Here is a 22,203-nt window from a genome sequence, read left to right as displayed (position 1 = left end):
CCAGCTTTTATTACTTGTCTTGTGCTACCTGCCTCCTGTATCTTTGCCATTTTAAACAGGCCGCCCACCTCCTCGAGGTGCCAAAGCCACATCCGAAGGCTGTCTGGAACCAAAAGGGCCTATTGAACAGGTGTACCAAGAGATCGCCATCTTGAAAAAGCTGGACCATCCTAATGTAGTGAAACTGGTGGAGGTGAGACTGGCTGAAATGTTAACTTGCAATTTCAATATTAGGGTGTGCGGGGACCTGAAGGTGTTCAGTGCAGAATACAGGTTTTCCTTTAATAGCAGGACATTTGTCATCCGGAAAGCCATTCCTATATTGAGCTGTCCGGTGTGGTTGAAGGACCATCTTTAAAATAAATAAGTAATAAATAATAATAAATCTTCAGAGCATTCAGGCGTCTAGCTTGACTCAACCAATGCCTGTTTGTAGATTTACGTGGAGGGATGCATGTGCAATTGATTTTCTGTGGGCTTCAGTAACCTGTTTTGTGGACACACACACTGGAGGTGCAATCTAGTTGTGCTTGGACACCAGGAATAAAATGATCTCTGTTCTGCAAGGCACTCAGTATGCATCAATCTGAAAGAGAAATGGTAACCTAAGAGTATCTCTGTATACCAGTCAAGATGGAATTGTGGGTCTGGTTCCTATATCTCAGAATCAGATGCTTGTTTTCCTCCATTTTAAAATGGTGATTTTTGGAAGAATGTTGGTTTTTGTGACTGACTGCAAAAACAATCAGATTTTTTGGGGAAATGTAAAAGGTCAGATCCATTTGGGGGAGGAGGGGAGTGGTGTTTCCAGGGGTTCTGTGCGAGACATCACATATGCTCTAAGTGAAGCTTCTTAAACATTTTAAAAACCTTATTTACTTTACATACAACAATAGTTTAGTTATATATTATAGATTTATAGAAAGAGACCTTTTAAAAACGTTAAAATGTATTACTGGTGGGCAAAACCTTAAATTTGAGTGAATAAATGAAGATTTGGCACATCACTTCTGAAAGGTTGCTGACCCCTACTCTAAGTGATTGTTTTGTTGTTGCTCTAGGAAGGCAGCAAAAAGTGTAACTTCTCCTTGTCTGCATAAAGTGCCATAAATCCCAGTCCCATTCTATAATCCTGGATCAGCCCCTGTACAAAGGCCCTGAAGCTTCAAGGTGCTGCATCCCTCCTGTGTAGTGCTGAGCACCCTGAACTCATTAACTTCAGGGGGAGCTGAGTGTGCTGAGGATCTTACCGGATGAGGCTCAAAGAGAGAATCACTTTTATTTTTACCTATATTTATTTCAGTAAAGGACCCTGTTTGATTTGGTCCCCGCACTCAGCAGTAGAAGGAAACCTGCAGGCTCTGTGTACAGAACCTGCCGAAAGCATAATTTGATGGTAATGCTGAGGGAGTGTAAATGGTCCTCTAAAGCCATATGCCCAATTACGTCTCGGGGTTTTTCATTCTGAGTTGAGGAATAATCCATATGCTCCAACTTGCTCTTTCAGCATCTACTATGGAATCACAGTATACGCTATCCCCTTGGATGGTTTCTCTGGCCTCCTTTTTTTTTTTTTTTTAATCCCACTTCTATTTCTTTTCATAATTAATCTTTAAAGGATAAAGCATTAAAAGTTTGAGTAATGCCAATGCTAGATTTCACATTCGTCTCCTAGGAAACATATTGGCTTAATGAAACTGACTGACCATGCAAAAAGTATCAAGATCTATGAATATGCACACTCAAATTTGCTAGTTTACAAGTGAGATAAAATATTTAAACATACCGGAAGTATTATTTCCTTTGTGTTAGAGCTACATTTTTTTCCCCTCTTATCTTTTCCCTTGAGGGAAGGAACTAGTAAGATTAGCAAAGCAAAAATGTCTGTCTTAAATTAAGATGTTGGGAACTGGAATTCCTAAAGGGAAATGCCTTTGAGAAAAATACTAGTTCTAAAATTGGAGCTGCTGACCTGATATGGGTATATTCGGGGTGTACGTTTAAAACATAATTAAACTGGTATCAACCAGACAAAATACATTTTGCTTTATTTCTTCATGAATCCACTTATACAACTTACATAGTGTGTGTGTGTGTGTGTGTGTGTGTGTGTGTGTGTGTGTGTGTGTGTGTAAATTTAAAATCTATTTATCCTACAAACTTACGCCTACAGAGAGGATACAATGGCTGACGTGCCTACCATAGTTCTCTTCTGAGTAGATTCATGCGATAATTTGAAGGTTATTATTCCAGCCTTCTGAGTCATATGCCATGTACTGGAGTAATTCTCCCTGATGTCAAATGTTAGAGGCCTGTGCTTTTAGAGGAGAAACATCTGAGTTCTGTCCCTGATGATGTCAAGAAGTTCTGACTGACCATGGTATGCACAGTTAGTTGGGACAATCATGAAACCCTAGGTGGCTATAGATTTATTGTGTGTGTGTGTGCGCGCGCACGCGTGCGCACATGCGTGTGTGTATGTAAATAAAACCTTAGCTGTACATTTGGGACCTAAATTGTCTGATACCATGTCCCTATTGTCAGTATATTTATTCTTGGTATTTTCTGATGGGTGATACGAACCTGTGGAAATACAGAATACTTTTTATCCACGTGCAGTCACTTTATTATCCTTCTAACTTGTGTTGACAGGTGCTGGATGACCCCAGCGAGGACCATCTGTACATGGGTAAACAAGTCACTCTTCCCTTCTGCCCCGCTATGCATGCCACAGGACAGTGACAATATTTGGATGCAATCTCTGTTTGCGTGGATCAGACTTTTGGATAACTGTGTAAAATATTTCCCATGGTCTGCAGGGAGGACTGAGATAGTGAGTTATGCCAGCAAAGTAGCTGATCACTATGGAGATTCTTTTTATTTTGCTTAAAGTAATAGAATAGGGCTTACAGCAGTGAGAATTTTCATGGCATGGGTATATCGGAGGAACAGGTCCCCTTTAATTACAGAGACATGTGGGATCCAATGTCTGGGCTCAGAAAGAGATAAAACAAGACTGTACCCCGTCAGCCTATACTCAGCAGTGCACTGGTTATAATTAGATGTCTGGGAGCACTTTGCAGAGCCAGGTGCCCAGCTGTAACCTGTAATGCTCTTAACTGCTATTCTGCTGTCATCTTACCCACGTGCTATATGAACTGTAGTTCCTTTTTTGAAAGAGGGGCTGTCTTATCTGCATTCTCTCCCCAAATGTGGAAAACTCTGCCCTTCCCACTGAGGTTAAAGAGGAGCAGAGTTCAATAATAATTTTGTTTCCTTAGCTGTCCTGCCAAGCAAAGGTTGCAAAGAGTTGTGCTTACATTGTCTTGCATCTCCCAACCCCATTTTACAGCGAGAGAAACTGAGGCACAGGGGAGCAGTAAATCATAGAATTTAAGGCCAGAAGAGATCACAAGATCATCTAATCAGACCTCCTGCATATCAGAGGCCATCAGCATCTCCCAGCACCCACACACTAAACCCAACAACCAAAATGAGACCAAACATTACAGCCCCCAGGAAACTAAATTATCGCATGTCACAGGCAAAGAATAGGAGGGACTGAGTTGCGCCGATATATGAGCTCCCTGCAGTGGCAGGGAATTGATTAAGTAAAAGATCCCGAGATGATCCTGGCACATGACCCGCACCCCCATGCTGCAGAGAATGGCAGTGACTTTGGGCGTGTTTTGCCTATCTGACCTGAGGGAAAACTGCCTCCCAACCACACACATGGCGATCAGTTAGACCTGAGCATGTGAACAAGAAGCAACCAGCAAAGCACTTGAGAGAAAGAATGCTTGATGCCACCTCAGGGCACTCACCCACCCTTCCCATCTCCAGCTTTAGCCATCTCAGATGCTTCAGAGGGAAGAGACACGGGTGGGGGGAAACCAGGTAGTAATTGAGGGATAAAAATCCCTTTCTGACCCCTGCAGGTGACCGGCTGAAGCCCTGAAACATGAGATTTTAGGAACATAAGACACAAACTGGATGGGACCTGCAGGACTGCCAAGCCCTGCTCCCTACAATCACAAGCAATCCCACTCATAAATTTGTCCAGCTCTCTTAAATCTGGCTAAGTTATTTGATCCCACAACTCCTATTGGAGGCTGTTCCAGAACCTCACTCCTCTGACAGTTAGTAACCTTCTAATTTCCAGCCTGAATTTGTTCATAGCCAGTTTATGCCCCTTTGATCTTGTGCCAACATCATCCTTTTTCTTAAAGTGACTTACCCAAGAGCATACAAGTCTGTGGTAGTGCAAGGAATAGCCCTGTAGGGTTTGCCATATTTGCTCAGACCAATGATCCCATTTGTTTGGTACCCTGACTCTGAAAGTGGTCAGTACCAGACCCACATACTAATGTATTGCATATCTTTCCAGACTCAGATTCTCTCTCTGCACTAGCTGGACATCTATTGATTTGAATCAAAGGTGCAATAGAAGTAAATTAAAATGTGATGTAAACTGGATATTCATTATGGACACCTCTTCCTGCAGCTTCATTCTTGCTTAACCCTATTTGGGATTAAGCTGAAGAGTGGTGTTATCTGTTAGTTATAGCAGGGTGTCAACAGTCTGACCTGGATTTAATATGTTGCTCTGCCACTAACTCACGGTGTGACTTCGGGCCAGTCAATTAACTTTTCTGTGCCTCAGTTATCCCAGCTATAAAATGGGGTAGAACTTACCTACTTAAACAATAAATGGTTGCAGAGCATGCGAGACTCTTGGTTGAAAATACCTATGGAAATGCGACATTTCATTATTGTCAGATGGTGTTTTTTTTGTGGAGCGAGTTTCCTCCTCGTACCCTAATTTTAGCTCCTTTTCAGAGCTGTTGAAGTTGGCTCCTCGTGGGAGTTGTAGATTTTTTTTATTTTTATTTTTTGAAGGCAATAATGACTATAAAGAACAAACTACTCACAGAGATCTGGGGGGGGGTCATGTCAGCAAAGCCCTTAAGAGCTCACAGATTAGCACAGCCTCTACCTTTTTTCCCTGTTTCTCTATAATTGTTTAGCAGTTTGTTCCCTAAAATAGACTAGTTTAAAGGAACTAATTCAACCTTGATATACATTGCTTAATATTGCTCAAAACTACACTTAAAAATTGAGAATTTCAATACAAATACCCATCTGCAATAACAAAGGGGAAGAACAAAGGCCAAGACAATGACTAATTAAGACCAATGTTCCAATCACTGCTCTTGACACTATGCCTTTTTTAAATCATCATCTGAGTTCATTAGCATATTGATCTCATTGTGAATCTGCCTTATTTCTATTAATTTAATCTACCCCCTCAGGGCCAAGTTTTCCAGTGCTAACAGCTGTTGTGCCTGAAAAACACATGTTAACTAAGGGGCACATTTGTCATCCTTTCTCATGCTATGCAGTATCTTACTCCCTGTTTAGTCCCATAAACCTCAGTGGGACAACTCTGAGTACTTATTCCGCATGAATGTGGCCGGATCAGGGCCTGAATGTATATCTGTGAACATACAAATAACTGAATATATTAACTTCTCCGTTTTGTACAAGGGAATGTGTGTTTTCCACATTCAGCTTAGGTGCAAAAATGTTATTTACTTGGTTTAAAAATATAACGTCATAGAAGGTGTAAGATGAGCATTATTTAGCAGAGGAACTAAGGGTATCTCTACACTGCAGCTGGGATCAAACGAGTAGACACACTTGTGCTAGTGGGGCTTGTGCTGTGTGTTAAAAATAGCTGTGTGGATGTCGCAGCCCCAGTGAAGGTTTGTGTGAGCCCCTGGTATCAAGCGTGGGTGGCTAGTCGAAGCCCAGGCTGGTGCTGAAATATCCACACTGCTATTTTTAGTGTGCTAGTGGTGGGAGTCCTGCTAGGACAAATATGTCTTCCCAGGCTGGGAGGCTCATCTCAGCTGCAGTATAGATAGATCCTTACTGACTCCTTCCCAGCTTTTCTTGAAGAAATAAGCAGTTTGTTAGGGCTAAGTCCATAAATGTTTTTTGGGGGGAAACTTTTTACTTGGTTCCTGGTGGAACCTTTCTGATGGTGTGTATTTTGCTCTGTACCTTATTTAACTGATGATGGAGCACAGTATTTGGTTCAAAGAGCTAAAGTGTCCTTAGACCCTAGTTCTGCATTCTTTGCACACTCAAAACTTGGGTATGTAAGAAAAGCAGAATCAGGGTCATAGTGAGAAGATTCTTAGCCTGATAAACTATAATGATTCTGAAGTACTGAACAAGTATGCTAGTTCATAGATTATTAACAAGGAAGATAGTAATACGCTCTTTGAAGTATCGCTGTGAATTGTCAGTCTAATTTCTGCATGAACTCCAGATCTGTGTGATAAATACAGCGACAACGTCATGTAAAAATGTACATTTTTAAAAAACAATATATCACAAGGGATTCTTCCACATTGTGAACTCATTTCACCTAGCCAGTTTCATGTTGTCGTTTATTACTATTTCCATAATTGGTCATAGAAATAATTGTTTTTCTGCTGGGAACTTGTTTGCAGAGCTTTCAGCCTATCATTAATCACCTTCTCTTTTGTGTTTCAGTGTTTGAACTGGTAAAACAAGGGTAAGTATTGAACCTTGTTATTAGGTCTACAAACTTAGTGAATATTGAAGCATATGTATTTCATAAGCAGTGTGTGAGTGTAGTTTGGTTGAAATAGTGCATACAGTGGGCCAAATTCCTTACAGTGGTGATGTGGAAGGTGTTAAATGTAGGTCTCCCTATGTCCTGGTCTGCAACTTACAATTTAGATCATCCTAGTTATGTTAAATTCTCACCCCCACAACACTGTAGTTAAGCCAACCTTTACCCCCCATTGTAGATGTGGTTAGGTTGACAGAAGAAGTCTTCCGTGGACTGAAGGACCACGGCTCATGGTGGTGTATTACCTACATTGATAGAAAAAAACTTTCAGTTGATGTAGGAAGTGTCTACACTATGGCATTGGAACTGTGCTGCTATAGCCCCTGTAGTGTAGATGTGCTCTGAGACCCAGATATCTCTGAACTTCTGTACACCCCTTACTGGTCAATAAGGGAGTCTAATTTGTTTTAATTGACATGCCAAGGAGTTTGGAGAGGTGTAAGTTAAAGTAAGGTGGGCTCTTACCTCCTCCTGCTAGCTGGGGTTCTTGCTGCAGTCTCTCCTCTGGCCTGTGTGTGAGTTACACTGACTGAGGCTCTGTGACATGCTCCGAGTTTATCCATGAGAGTGCAGAATGAGCCCAAGTGATTGTGAGATGTGGAATCCTGGGTCCAATCCAGCACCTTATTGCATGTCTTGGGAAAATGGCACAAGGCGTGATCTACAACTGCAGATACCTGTGTCGGCTTGTGCGTGTGTGTCTTGCATACCACATTCAGACTGGCTCAGTTCTGTTTGGGATGTCAACATCTTGTCTGAGTTTTGTTCCTTTCTAAACTCTGTTGCCTTTCATCCTGCTGCATCAGCAGAGGACAGAGGCAGCATGGCCTAGTGGACAGGACTCTAAATGGGAGTTAAGAAATCTGAGGTTCTGACCCCACTGATGACTGTGTGACTTTGGGCAAATCATGTAACCTTTTTCCTCATCTTTAACATGGGGATAATAATGCTCACTGAACTTTGTCAAGTGCTTTGAGATTTACAGATGAAAAATTCTAGGAAAAGTAAAATAGGGTTTAAATGGCATGAGACATTTAGGAAAAAGTATCTCTGAATTTAGTAAAGGCTGTTTGCAGTTCTCATGACAGCAGCAGTAGCGATGTAATTGTAACTAAAACTAGATTGTTAGCTCTTTTGGGGGTAGGTTCTATGCTTGTACAGCCCCTAGCACAATGAGGTCCTGGTCCATGGCTCTTAGGTGCTATAATAATTCAAATAATAAAATTGTTACAGCTGAAGATTTCCCTTATTATCATGGGCAAGAAGCTGAAATCACAGTAAGCCAATGTGTTTCTCTGTGGATTCATGATACAATTTTCCAGCATGAGAATTTAAACACCCATTGAGCTTATGTTGATATATCTTCTCCCTCAGTACTGAGAATTAGCTTGGGACATCTTGGAGAGAGAATGAAATGCTGAGTCCTCACCTCTTTCTCTCTCTCCCCAACTTAAGTGTGGAAGCCCATGTATCCAGCTGAGAAATAATTGTCTCCTGTAGAGTCTCTTCTGCACTTGAAAGGCATAGACAACTTCCATTAGTGCTAGTGGAGAGTAATCCTGTGCAACAGATAATAGACGCTAATGGGTCATTTTTTGATCCTCTTGACTTGTGAGGGCATCTCCTGTGTTATCCATCAGTTTTATCTTTGGCACTCAGCCTGTTGAGTTTCTGCAGTGCACCATCGTGTGCTAGCATGCGATGGGATTTAGGAGGATGTAGACGACCATTTGTGGGAACAGCAAAGGGGTGGGCAGTGCAAGCAGCATGGTTCAGTGGGTGGGGCACTGGATTGGGACTCAGGAGACCTGGATTCTATTCCTGGCTATATCATTGACATGTTGTGGGACCTTGGTCGAGTCACATCCATCTCTCTGTCCCCTCCCACCATTGATCTGTCTTCTCTGGTTAAATTTCAAGCTCTTCAGGGCAGGGACTATCTCTTCCTATTCATGACAGTGCTCATCGCAGTGGGTCCCTGGTTTTGGATGGGACCTCTAGCTGTTGTTATAATACCAGTGATAAATATATGGGCACCCTACACCAACGTGAAGAACAAAAGGCGACTCTTGGACAGAGCAAGGCACTCTAACATCTCTTTAGCTCTGTCAACTTTGGTTAGATGCTGGATCCTTCAGAGATTCAAGACGGGCAGCAGCATCTCCCACAGCTGTTGGGAAAATGAGCAGACTCTGGCAAGGAGATAAGAGACACGCATTCAAGGTGGAGCTAATTAGTTTAACTTTCCTCTGAGAGTCCCACCCGCCTTCCAAAAAACCAACACCCCTGCACTGCTGATGGCAAAAGGATAATCTGAGCTTTGCAGTTAGCCCTGGGACACTAGAAACCTCGATGGATCCTAAATAGATCGGGGCGTGGCACCAGATCCTGTGCTTCAGCATTTCTCTGAGATACCACAGGAGGGGGGTGCAATACCGGGGAACTAAGACTGTAGTGGGAGAAGGGAGATTTTTCTTGCAACGGCCACATTCAGGGTCAGATTCTTCTCTCAGTCCCAGTAAATCCAAAGCAACTCCATAGACTTTAAGGGAGTAACTGCAGGTTGGCATTGGTGTAATAGAGGTTGGGATCTATCCCTAAATCTCTTAGTTTGAGGGAAATAGTGAGTAAAAAGAGGAGACCGACATTCCTGGGGTTGAACAAAATTCCATCTGTCCCTCATATGGAAAGGATACAGTTCTGAAAGGACGAATAGATGGACCAGTACAGCCAGCCACTGTGACCCATGGAAGAACTATGTATGATCCAGATGTGCAAGCCAAACAGCTGCCAAGGTGCTGTTCCAAGTTCTGTGCCCTGTTTCTTTCTAAGGTGACTCAGTTAATCCCATCTCCTGTCCCACTTTGGCTTTTTATAGTGACATGAACCAGATTCTGGAGTAGAGAGGGGACACCGCTATTTATGGGAGAGAGCCACGGTACACCACTTCATTTTTTGTGCTGTGTGACTGTGTAGGGGGAGGTTGGAGTGGAACCCGCTAGTGCCGCTTTCCCAGCTTGTGCTGAGGAAGAGAGTTTGAAGACACTTGAAACACGCTTGGGTGACAGGAGGAAATCACACTGGAAATCCTTGGAAACTTCTCTTCCCGCAATCCCAAACTTCAATGAGAATCAGACCTAAGAAAGAGCAGCTGAGCGCTTTTGTGTCTGTAGGAGACATTTTGCACTGAAATGGCTTTTAGTTCTCTCAGTCTTTGAATTGTATAGATCTCCACTTTCAGGCTGCTTCTCAAACACCACTTAATTCCAGGAAGCATTTCTACTCTAATGGCTGCTTCCTATCCTTTGTACATTCTGCCTTGCTGTAATGTTTGCCTTAGACAATGCCTCTAGATTGCAAGCTCTTTGGGACAGGGAAACTTGATCTATAAGGCCAAAATCCAATAATTTATCCAGTGCTATATGCACGTACCATGCTATCTATGTTAATGACCCGGATTCTAATGGACCAGACCCTAATTTCTTCATCCACCCTCGTTCAAGCAATGCTCCCACTGACTTCAGTAAGAGTTTTGCCTGACTCAGAGCTGATTAAGTCCTTCAGGATTTGGCCATCTAATAATGAAGGGAGGCGCTGCCACTGCCACCTTAGCATTTGTGCATGAACATGATGCCGCTGAGGGCAGCAGAGCCCTGCTGCTTGGGCTCTTGTGTGTATCACAGCCAGGGGGATATTCTGGGGTGACAGCCATCCAGGTGCCCATGCAAGAGGGGAAATCATGGAACCTGTTATATAGAGGGATAGGTAAGGTGTAGGCCTCCATCTTTGGCTACAGCCAAAGAACGCACAGCGTAACTCACAAGGCTGCAAAGGTGACTTTAAGCCACTTTTGTACTTCCCTGGTCCTCGTCCTGGGCCATTGTGTTTGAACTGACCCTTCCACCCCCACCCCAGGGTAATTTGGAGTAGCCTGGGGGCTGCTGTAACTTAGGCAAACTGTCAAGCTCAGGGGCCGTTACAGTAGCTGGGAATTGCTGGTTTTAGGGGAGCCCCAGCTATGTCCCCTGAGCCACCCACCAAGAGGTGGGCTAGCGTAGGAGCCATTTTCCAGTTCTGTACCAGCTGAGGAGCCCGCTCGGCTGAGATTGTGGCTGGCTCCAGCGGCTTTAGGGCTGCTTTGCAACAGTGTCATGCGGCAAAGGGGCCCTAATGCAGCCAAAGATCAGGGACATAAAATCTCTCCCCTGGAGCAGCAGGGGTGGCTGAATGTCTGGCACTGCCTTTCCTAGGCAGAGTCTGTGTAAAGGAGCCACTGTATCTACCATATTAAAATTGAGTTCCCCGGCTTGTTTCTTTTGGTGACATAGGATGTGTCTACACCGCAATTAAACACCTGGAGCTGGCCCATGGGGTGTCCCCGAGCCCGGCACAAACTCAAACATCAACACTGCAGTTAAACAGCCCTGTAGCACAAGCCCAAGTCAGCAGACATGGGCCAGCCACAGGTGTTCCATTGCAGTGTAAACATACCCACAGATAACTGAAAACCGTGTGTCAACGTGCTGAGCCACAACAGTGCAACATGATTATTTGTATAGTGTAGACAGGGCCTAATATGCCAACGTTCTGGTTTACTATAGTGAGTTAATCCGCAGTGTTTGCTGAAGACAGGAAGGAGAGTTGCAGGATAGCCAGGTTCATGAGCTAAAGAATCCATTATCTCTTGCTGGGTGAGAGCTTTGCTACCTGTTTTCTCTTAAACATCAGTCAGAAAAAGAAGCCTCTGCCATCTTGTGGGTTCTAAACTGTGCCCCTCTTCCTCATTAGCCCTGCTTTGTTGCCTTTCCAGGCCTGTGATGGAAGTCCCTGCCATTAAACCTCTCACTGAAGATCAGGCACGGTTCTACTTTCAGGATCTGATCAAAGGCATCGAATACTGTAAGCTTCTAAACAGAAACCACTGGCGTTCTTAACAACCTGGGGGCAGATTGATTCGCAGCTGGTGTAATTCAGTAAAGCTACACTGACTGACACCAACTCAGGATCTGGCCCATAGTTTTGACATTCTTGTTAATTGAGTTTTGTAGTCCCTGTGTGTTTGGTCATTTGCTCTGCTAGTTGTGTTACAGGCATGCACTGCCATTAAATGTCCTGCTGTTTCTTTACACACAGTGCACTATCAAAAGATAATCCACCGGGATATTAAACCTTCCAACCTTCTAGTTGGGGAAGATGGTCACATCAAAATCGCTGACTTTGGAGTGAGTAATGAGTTCAAAGGAACTGATGCCCTCCTGACCAACACTGTGGGCACCCCTGCATTCATGGCACCGGAAACCCTCTCAGAAACAAGAAGAATCTTTTCTGGCAAGGTATTTTATAGTGAGGATTTTTATAACTGTCTCTTTAACATATACACACTTTTCAGGCTCCAGGTGCAAAAACTAGCTATAATACTGTATTCTCCTTTCTTCCAAGGCTTTGGATGTATGGGCCATGGGAATCACACTCTTCTGTTTTGTGTTTGGACAGGTAACGAGTTTCTTGTTTGAGTCTGGTCAGTGAGTCAGCATGTCTCTACACAAGGCTCTGTGTGGTGTTTCATAGGGTGACATTTATATACCCTTCCCTCTCCCCCCCGCCGCAAAGCCTGATCAGTCATGGCTTCTTACTCATAACCTATCACTGTACTGCCTGCTGCACTGGGGCCGGGCCAACATTCCTCCAGCGCAAAAGGTAAGGCAGGCCTCTGCACACAATGAAGCTGCTACTCCTCCTAAGGCCCAGCCCCTTGCGTAGCCGATCTGCAGGGCTTCATTGCTGTGAGTAGAGACCTGTGTGGGACTTTTTAAAATCCTTCTCCCACTGTTATGGCAGCGGGTTCTGCAGGACCCACAGGATCCCAGTTCCGCTGCAGAGCTCTACTGTAGAGTGTCTCGTGCAACCCACAGCTTCGTAAGTGTTGGGTTTTTTATGAATGTCTAATCATTCATTCGTAAGGTTTCTGGACATAACTGCAGCCGTTTTTCTCACTGTATGTGAGGATGGTTAGTGATAATGAAGTAATTAATTCTTGCCCTGAATCATTTATATTGTCAGAACATCTGGGCATTTCACATTCAGTTTAAAATCAGTAACCACAAGCTTGGGTGACTCCGTGAAATTGCACATGACCCATGCGTGCTGTGATGCTAATGGATTCATTAGTTGAAAGCCCAAGTAAATGGGTGAGCTTTTCCCATATCTTGCAAATTACTAAACAGTAAATCCATTTGACCAGCGGAGGGCGCCTCTGCTGAGAACAACTTTGTGCCAGTCCTGGGCGAGCAAGAGCTCGTCCAGCTGAGATCTTAGCTGGTGCAATGGGATGTAGAGGGAGAGATGGCTTAATAAATGATGCTGGAGAATGGATGACCCTGTCTGGCTCTCTTCCAAACCACGGGGTCAATCCAGCAGTGCTTGCTCGTGAGAGGCTCCACTGCTTTCAGAGTGCTCAAGGATTGGGCTGTCCAGATTGTTCAGCCAGGAGCTGTTGTTCTATTCTGTCCTTTGAGCCCACACTATGTAAAGGTGTCGTTGTTGTTTTTAAATGAAGCTGAACAAAATAACATGGTGAGAAAATCAGCCATATGTTGTGTTTCCCCCGGAATTCTTTCTCCCTCTCCTTTTGAATACTGCAAAATTCTTCCCAAGGCAAATGATGTGTTCTGCTGACTCCACCAAATTGGCTTATTGCTTACCAAATCCTGTTTGTTTTTGTTTGTTTGTGACTAGTGCCCTTTTATGGATGAGAGGATTCTAAGTTTACATAGTAAAATCAAGACCCAACCCCTGGAATTCCCAGATCAGTGAGTACATAGAAGGCTTTTTATTATTTATACACATTGGAAAGTGAACATCATTTCCCCAGGATCCCAGAAAGCACTGAGTCAATGGAACTGGACCTGATCCAATGAGATTTTACAAAACTATAACCCAAACCACCAATACTTCCCTTTCTCTGCTGCACTCATCCCTGGAAAAAACTCCCTTCAAACTTGACGTGGGGTCAAAATTTGTTGATCTACAGCTGTTGGAAAAAATGTTTGTGATTTAAGTTCTGGAGTCTCCAAAGGGAATTAACCTCCTCCATCCACATGGTGGATTTCTGTCCAATCTCGCCATTTTTATTTTTTTTTTATATACCCTGCTCATCCCTGACCGCTCTGAGCACGGTTCTTTATATGACTCCAAGTCATCTCAGTGTGTATTTGTTTCTCCTATGGAAACTCCCTTGGGGACAGTTACGTGGGAGTGGGTCTCTCCTTCCCGAGGCAGTGACTAAATGAAGAAGTAACTGAGCTGAGTAATCCTATGGATTCCTACATTTTCTGCTACTCCGTAATCCTTGGTTCTCCTTCAACATTTAATCCCATTCCCAAACATTGTCACCTCCACTCAGAGCTTTACCAAAGTGAGTGCTGGGCAGCATGGACCTCAGGATTCAGCTCCGTGGTGGAGCAGAAGTGAGTGTGCACACAGCATGGTCATTCTCTAGCACTAGCCTGAGCAATCTGCAGAAGCCCAGGCATTTAAACCTAAGGTGCAATGTCCAGACCTATCCCTCCCCATAAACACCTCTTTGGAAATGAGCTGATATGATGAAACCTGTCAATGAGAAGTGGCTGTGAACTCTCTCAGATTAACCTGTGGCTCACTTTAATTTCCCAAGGCCAGACATTACCGAGGATTTCAAGGATCTGATCATGCGGATGCTGGATAAAAACCCTGAATCCAGGATTTCAGTCCCAGAAATCAAGGTACTTGCCAGTTGGAAATGAAGCCTTGTTGGTGAGTTGGGGCCTCACTACTGTCCGGGCTGTTTTTATTTTGTTGCGTTTTCTTTGCTCAGTCTTGTCTGGAGTCAGTTTATCATTCATTGCTCCCTACCCCAACTACCAATGCCTCCTTTTCAGGCCCTCCTGAGCCTTCTCCATCTCAGGACCTCTTGTGCCTGCAAGACCAGGCCACATAAAGAAATCGTCTGAGTCCAGTATTTCCTGGCTTCTAGGATAATATTGCAAAACAGCCTTCCCAGGAGACTTCTGTCTCTCTCTCCCTGCTGGAGCACAGAAGGGTTGAGCAGCTGTGAAAATGGCAGATAAGGTTGGGGAAAGGCAGGAACCAGGGGGAGCTAATGAGCTATTTCTGAACCTTCCAAAAGGGCTCGAGAAATGGACAATGGTTCATGGTGTTTGGAGATTGGGCAAAAGATTCCTTATTTTATTCTGAACATATTCTCCCATTTCTGCTGTGGTCTGTTGGTTTAAAGTCTGGGGCTAGGAGCCAGGACCCATGGATTCTACTCCCAGCTCTGTCACTTGTCTCTGTGTGTGACCGTGGGCAAGTCATTTCACCTCTTTGTGCCTCTATTTTCCCATCTGTAAAATAAGAGTAATGATGACTCCCCATCTTTGTAAGACATGTACAACTCCCTGGATGCAAAGTGCTTTGTATGTGCTACCCATTATTTATCCTTTCCCCTCCTACGTGACTGTAGGCCTGGTCCACAGAGTTTGGATCTAGAGCTGCACTTCCCCAAAGTTTGAGGGAGTGTGCATCTGGAGTTTTGGTTTGGGCTCATCACCAGTCCTAATGATTTGGGATCGTTCATTCCTCTAGCTAACTAGGTTAAAGGGCAGAGCATCCCTGACTCCTTAATAACTCACAGGCCTATGAGTACTGTAGCTGGAGAGATGCGGTGCGCTTGCCAGGTCTGAGTTGTTCTAATTTTTTAAAAAAGAGGAAATCGTTTCTGACAGGCTGTGTTATTAATTGAAGTTGCACCCGTGGGTCACTAAGAACGGAGTGGAGCCGCTGCCAACGGAGGATGAGAACTGCACGCTCATCGAGGTGACCGAAGAAGAAGTAGAGAACTCGGTCAAACACATCCCGAGCCTGGCCACAGTGGTGAGTAACACAGGCCAACCGTTCGCTCAGTGGGTGCATGGAAAATGCTCTGCTCTTACTGCCCCAGCATCACTGCTCAGACCTAGCTGTGCTGATGAATGATTAGAGTTGAGCACTAGGTGCCAGGACCATTGTATTCACTGTTTCTAATGCACCTATCAATGGGGTGGCATCTGGGCACCATGCAGCAGCATGTGGCACCTCTGTGTCAGAAACCTTTTCCTGAATTAGATCTAGGACAGCACTGCCCTTCTAAGTAGCTGCTAAAGAGACCACAAAGTCAGTTGCTTGGTGGAGGTAGCCTTCCCGTCAAGCTGTGGAACTGAACTCGGTATGTCGAGATCATTCAGAGTAGTCCCTTAAGACGTGATGTTTGTCTAAGAAGTTGCTCTCTTGTCGCACTTCTGCTGTTCCGCAGATCTGAGTCTCTTATCTCCTAGTGCTGAGCCTTCCCCTTCCCCTGTCACTTTTAACCCCTTTCTGAAAACCCTCTGATTGGAGCGTCTGTGGCTGTCATCTTGCAACTGCTGTTTAGTGGGATTTTGTCGCTTCTGTTGGACCTTCTAAACTCCAGCTTGCTTTTAACCTGGCAGCTCTGGGACTTCGGTCACGCCTGTCCCGTGTCCTGCACTGAAGGGAAATCTCGGTGTATTGTAGTGGGAGTTAGCAGAAGAATATTGAATGCTGTAGTCTCTTAACTTGCCTGACGGTTTTCATGTGGCTGTTTGTGATATGGTGCTGTGGAGAAAAAAAGGGAAACAAATTGGTTTTTCCCATCTTGCGGTTCACTGTCAGATTTCAAAGTTCTCATACATTGCCTCCCAACGTTTGCAAAGCCCAGCTCCACAGCAGAACCGTATTTAAAGTTCTGGACCATATGGAGAGGAGAGCTGCACTCAACAGAGACCAGGCCTTCAAGCAGGTATCCCTGGGCCCGTTGAGATGTTCTTTTGGCCGCCACTGGAGCCATGGCTGCTCAGTGGCGTTGTCATAGTTTTAGTCTGCTTTTTCACTGTGCGCCACAAGGTGTCATAAGAGGTGCTGTGCTGCCTTCCCCTTCCTGCCACTGCCCCGTGCTCTCACTTTCCTGAGAGGGAACAAATCTGGGAGGAAGAACAATGATTTTTGGCAACCGTGTGTGTGCATGTGTTCTGCTGAGCAGGTAACGCAGCAGTCTGTGCTCCACGGCCTCTTTCCTTTTAGAGAACCGAATTCTGCCCAGCACAGCGCACACGCAGTCCTGAGTTCTGTGGGAATTGAGGGTGCTCAGTGCTTTGCAGGAGGCACTCTGATCCAGACAGAATCAGGCCCAGCAAGGATAGTCTCTGCATCTGCTCCTCACGGGACTCAGCTTCACATCAGACAATCTCTGTGTTCCCAAACCCAAATCTCCTACACCTTGAATTCATTAGCAGCAACCTCCTTCCTGTCCTGCTGTCAAGTCTTTGAATTTAGGTCATTATTTAAAAGAAGAGGGAAAAACAGGCCTGCATTTTTATTTCTGCCTTTATTTGTGAATAGCTCACTTGCTTTAATGTCCCTGAAATAGGTTGGTTTTTAAATGCTAACATTGTGTGTTGCCCTGTACAAGATGCAAATACAAGGATCATTTCCATCCTGAAGAGTTTACAATCAAAGCAGAATGTTTGAAAAAGTTTCGACTTCCCCCCCCCCACCCCCAGAAGTGCTGAGTACCCACAGCCCCACTTGACGTCAATGTGTGTCTAGCACAGATGAGTGCAAAATTAATGATTTATTCAACTTGTTTTGCCTCTCTCTTTATTTTCTATTCATGAATTGGCCACTGACAGGTTGCAGAATTCTCAAAATTATTCACAAATTTCTCCAGGGAATAATTCTTAGTCTGCCTGTCAAGCTGCAAATGTTACACTGAGGTATAAGATTCACGGGCACTCTTGGTTTTTACACTAATCACATGGTATTGTTTCTGTTCCCTGACTAAGTGACTTTGTATCCCACTGACAGTACATTCAAACTATATCCTCAATTGTAATACTCATAGTTTGCACTATGGTGGTTAGCTGCATTCTTAATTCAATCAGGGAATTGATGCAAAAACATGTAATTTATTAAACTAAGTGGTCACATGAATTTCAAATTCTTTTTTTGGTAACTTTTGTGCTTCACAGTTAAAGTTAGCTCAGTACAAACTATAGAGTTTCCAATCACAGTTCTGTTTTGGCAAGTATTAAAACATTCTCTCTCTCTCTCCCCTCCCATCCCCCCCAGCAAATGGTGCTTTTAATGAGCATTCTTGCCATTAAAGACCAAGCAGCTGGAAAGTCACAGAAAGTGAACCCAGCAGGGTGACAGATGCATGCAAATCAAAATTCACTTTTGAATTGGAAAGATTATTGGAGAAGAAAATGTCACATTCTTCGCTCAGGTTTCATATCCAGTCTCCTGTGGTTTGAAGTATGCATATGTAGCTCTGAGGAGTTCCAGATAAAGAAATGAGCTTCTGTACTAAGCTGTTGTAGACCTGGCAATCGTCGTTATTGTTAAATGAAAACTTTGCCCAGTCTAGGCTTGTTTTTAATAGTTTGCTAAAGCACAAACTCTGTTGGTTCAGTATAAACTTTAAACATTTCTGTTACTCTTGAGTGGAAATGCACTGCTATTGGGAAGGGTTGTCCCTGACTGAAATCAATCTTGTCCTGCAGATCTTGGTTAAAACGATGATCAGGAAACGATCTTTTGGGAATCCGTTTGAGGGGAGCAGGAGAGAAGAACGATCGCTGTGTGCCCCAGGGAACCTACTGACGTAAGTGTCATCTCACTCAGGCGCAATGGATACTTCCAGAGTGATTTACAGTGAGTGAATAGTCACATTGCAGAACACCAGCAGAGCCTGAGAATTTTTATTTGAAAACTGTACTACAACCAGGCTTTTAGTTGGTACGATGTATGTATTGAATCTAATCTCAACTCTGTTTATACCCATAGAAGACTGCATTTCAGTGGTAAGGGAAGTGGTTCCTGTAAGTTACTTGTAACTCAGGCATACAGTGCTATGATACTTCACAAATGGTATCCTGTAACAAATCTGAATGAAATCAAATCTTGTCCCTAAAGAATGCTCAGCCTCTGTTTTACAGATCTACTGTAGCCTGAGTCAGTTCAGGACACATGGCTCCCTCCCCATGTATGAGTGGAAATACTGATTTAGAACCAAATTTTCAGAGGTTCTGAACTCCCTCAGGAGACAGAACTGCAGTTGCAGGAAAAGTGTTCAACGTCCGTCAGGATTTGTCCTTACTGCTGCCACTTTTGTGTAGATTAGAGGTGCAGAGGCTGCTCCTCCAAGCCAGTGTTTTAGGGTCTAGGAGTTTGGAGCCTGAGCCTATACGGCGCTGAGCTTCCTCCACTGCTGTCAAAACCAATAGGAACTATGGGCGTTCTCCATCTTGCAGGTGGCACTCGCCCCCAGGCAGGATTGGACCCATTGTAAGTAGCAAAATGCACATTATGATGTGAGTCGTGGAGTCTAATAAAGGCAGAAAGCCTTGTAATAAAGAGGAGTAGGAGAAATATGAAAAGGAAATGAAATATGAATGGAAATGGGGCCTTCCCATCGGAGGAGTGCCAGAGTGGTTATAAAACTGCCACCTTCTTACGCATCTCATCTGCTCCTTGTGTGTATTCACAGTCAGAGCTGCTCCTGGAAAACCAACACAACTAAGAGAGTGCAAGCTGGATTCTAGTCCACGTTGGTTCCTTTCAGCTCGTTACTGGGGAAGTGGGGAAAGGGCCTCAGACTCTGTGGTCATCTTACCTGATTTGTGCTCATTCTCACTTCACTTTCCCACTCCCCACAATTCTAGAAAAAACGAATTGGTAAATGTGAAATATCACATCAGTCAGACTTACCCGGCAGTGCCTTCTGCCTGTCATTCATGTATGCAACGTATACTCCGTGGAGCTCTGGGACATTCACAGATAATGTGTGATGCAACTCAAGAGAAGTGTTTATCTCTTTGGGTTGTGTTTCCCCCCCCCAAAATTGTCTAGAGATATAGGTATAAGGAGAGGGAGCACAATTTGGGGACACATTTACACCAGGAAGCAGTGTTAGTGCTACAAGCAGTGGCTATCGTATGAAGGTTTCAGAATTGAGGGCTGTCCATTCACCAGAGTGCGTGAGCCCAGTAACTGATTGCCATTGTTTCAACCAGTGAAGCCTATAAGCCGTAGGAAAATTACATTTAAAATAGCTCCATTAATGCTTTAAAGGACTATCCTTTCTCAGAAAGTGGATCACGCATTACTAGTAAATAACTGGTAAATAACAAAAGCTCTTCTGGCTGCATGCAGTGGATGATAGACATGCATGAATTGTTCTTCTGATAACAGGAATGGGCTTGTATGGATTTCCTTGCTAAAATGGAGGACACAGAACTAAATTTTGCCAGTAAACTAATCTGGCCAATTAAAGGTGCATTGTTTTTCTTTCTGTTTGCACTGCAGCTGTGAAACGTTAGTAAGTTTCCTTTAGAATAAAGGTTTCTCTTTAATAAACTGATCCGTTGTGTTGGGATCTCCTTTGAACTAAATACAAATTAATGAAAACGAATGTTGGACTTCTTGTTTGCCATCACCTTTTCCCCCTCATCTGAAGCGGATTTTTTCCCTTGGACTCATTCCATTGATGATAAGATCCCAAGGGCTTATATGTGGGCCAGCACTGAAGTCAACAGCAAAAACACTCACTGACTTCAGTGGAGCTGGGATTTCACCCCAAGTGTCTGTGGGGTCCTGAGCTGAAATGGGGCTTTCTAAGGGCCATGCTGAGATTGTAGACGCTTACTGTGAAGTTCCCATTTCCTAACCAGCCTATAGTTTGCCTGGCTCCACTGGTTCTCAGATGGATGAGGGCTTGGTGTCCTGCCTGCTAATGCTTAGACTGGGCTGCATCTGCATGGGAGTTCGTGACAACATCTCTTAAGCAGAAAGCTCCTGTCTGGGTCAGTTCTGTGTATATTCAGCACCTAACTGCCTGGTGCAGAAAATCGATTTTAATTTGAACTAGAGCCCTTGTATATGAACCCAAAAGACTGCTAATGCCTGTGATTTTGGTGTCTTGCATTTGTGATTCAGGCTGTATACGGCATTTTCCATCTGGATGAACTGGAAGATCAATCTAGTGATATCATCACAGACTTAATAAAGAGAGATCATATTAATTGTCAATTTCAAGTCACTGAATCCTGAGTTTAAGGTTGCACTACAAAGAACACGTTATTGGATTCTGCTGCTCTACCAGTGTCTAACAAACGTAGAGCTGCAGTTCCTTGAGACACTTGTATCCCGTTTTAATTTCCCAAAGTAGCCTGGGCATTTGCTTGGTTTTTCTACAGAGAATCTTAAAACAGATGCACCGTGGGGGATTGAGCTTTCTGAATGGAAGGGTTGACAAACCACTGAATGTGCTGTTGCTGGACACTGACTTCCACCATTCATGCTCCTCTCTCTATCAGTATCTAAAGGGCATGGTAATTTACTTAAAATTTCCCCAAAGACCCTGTATTACACTGATTACAGGATGCTCAGCTGACAGATGTGTGTGTGTGTGATTTGAATCTTTTCCACAGCCAATGTTTGATGCCTTTCTAGGCATGCCTGGAACTTAAGCAAGTAAATCCCCCAATTATATATCGGGGAGTAGATTTAGATAAGTTCTTGTCCTGAGGTGTGTTCAATCGGTAAAATTCACCCTGTGCAGAGGGACAGAACAAGGCCTGTGCACCAGCCAAATGAATCCTATTTTGAGAGATTAAGTAGGATTTAAGTTGTATCTGGACCTCAGGCTGTCCTGCAGAGGGGTGAATTTCAGCTTATGCATATGACTCTTGTTGACTTCAGATGGAGTTGTGCATGGAAGACATCTTCCCGTAATGTATGTTGTTAACTATGAGATAAAAGAATGTATCTGTGTTTTCTGAGTCCTTTTCTCATATTCTGAATTGTAGCTGACAGTGTGACATTCAAATCCTATTCATATCGGTGATTTATTTGATTGTTCTACAACAGAGCCATAATATTTTACATGCTGTGGTTAGCGAGCTCTTGTCTCTTCCATCACTGATCAACTACAATAGCAGTTGCCAAACACAGTAGATGAAAGTAACTTGCTTTATTTTTGCCAAACACCCCCCCACAAACACTGGTAAGATCAGTCATGTGACATGAAGTAAGTGTCTGAGGGCTAGACAAAGGTGATCTGTTCTCTTTTATCATATATGTATTTTATCATTTGATTTTATGTGGCCCAGAATCTTCCCATATTTCTTTAATCTCCCCCCAGCCTCCACTATCCTGCAGCCTTTCATGTGAGACTGCTTCCATGTGTGTTACAGTCTAATCTTTGATAGCTAGTACTGCTGCTTTCGAGTGGTTTGGGATATTGTTACAGCCATTAGAATGCTAGTTCTTACCCAGTCTGCTCTGTCTTTACCTATTTAGGTTTGTTGTGCTTACAAACAAAACCCATGATTTTGTGATTGGCAGTGTGGAAATTGTTTACTAGATATGTTGAGACCATAAACAGGTTTTTTTTTCCCCTCCTCATATAAAATGTTTCCTTTTTAAGGACACTAATGTGTTTT

The 22,203-nt window shown here is 43.8% G+C and overlaps 1 protein-coding gene across 5 annotated transcripts in view; it reads left to right on the top strand.

Annotated features, from left to right (window-relative positions):
* The window catches only part of CAMKK2 (calcium/calmodulin dependent protein kinase kinase 2), a 44,392-nt gene that overhangs the window by 21,972 nt on the left and 217 nt on the right, over positions 1 to 22,203 (top strand). For 2 of the 5 annotated variants that reach the window (XM_050923938.1, XM_050923939.1), the window contains exons 7-16: positions 60 to 193; positions 2,653 to 2,689; positions 6,565 to 6,586; positions 11,478 to 11,566; positions 11,801 to 12,000; positions 12,107 to 12,160; positions 13,403 to 13,476; positions 14,340 to 14,427; positions 15,449 to 15,577; positions 18,262 to 18,362. In XM_050923938.1, coding sequence (XP_050779895.1) covers positions 60 to 193; positions 2,653 to 2,689; positions 6,565 to 6,586; positions 11,478 to 11,566; positions 11,801 to 12,000; positions 12,107 to 12,160; positions 13,403 to 13,476; positions 14,340 to 14,427; positions 15,449 to 15,577; positions 18,262 to 18,362 — 928 coding nt within the window. Of the gene's footprint in view, positions 1 to 59; positions 194 to 2,652; positions 2,690 to 6,564; positions 6,587 to 11,477; positions 11,567 to 11,800; positions 12,001 to 12,106; positions 12,161 to 13,402; positions 13,477 to 14,339; positions 14,428 to 15,429; positions 15,578 to 18,261; positions 18,363 to 19,247; positions 22,194 to 22,203 lie in introns of those variants that run through there. The other 3 variants (XM_050923940.1, XM_050923941.1, XM_050923943.1) reach the window with 3 other exon arrangements.

The sequence above is a fragment of the Gopherus flavomarginatus genome, chromosome 15 (genome assembly GCF_025201925.1).
Source record: "Gopherus flavomarginatus isolate rGopFla2 chromosome 15, rGopFla2.mat.asm, whole genome shotgun sequence".
In the NCBI taxonomy this organism is placed as follows: Eukaryota; Metazoa; Chordata; order Testudines; family Testudinidae; genus Gopherus; species Gopherus flavomarginatus.
Note: the sequence above shows the minus strand (reverse complement) of the source record. Positions and strands in the feature narration are given on the sequence as shown.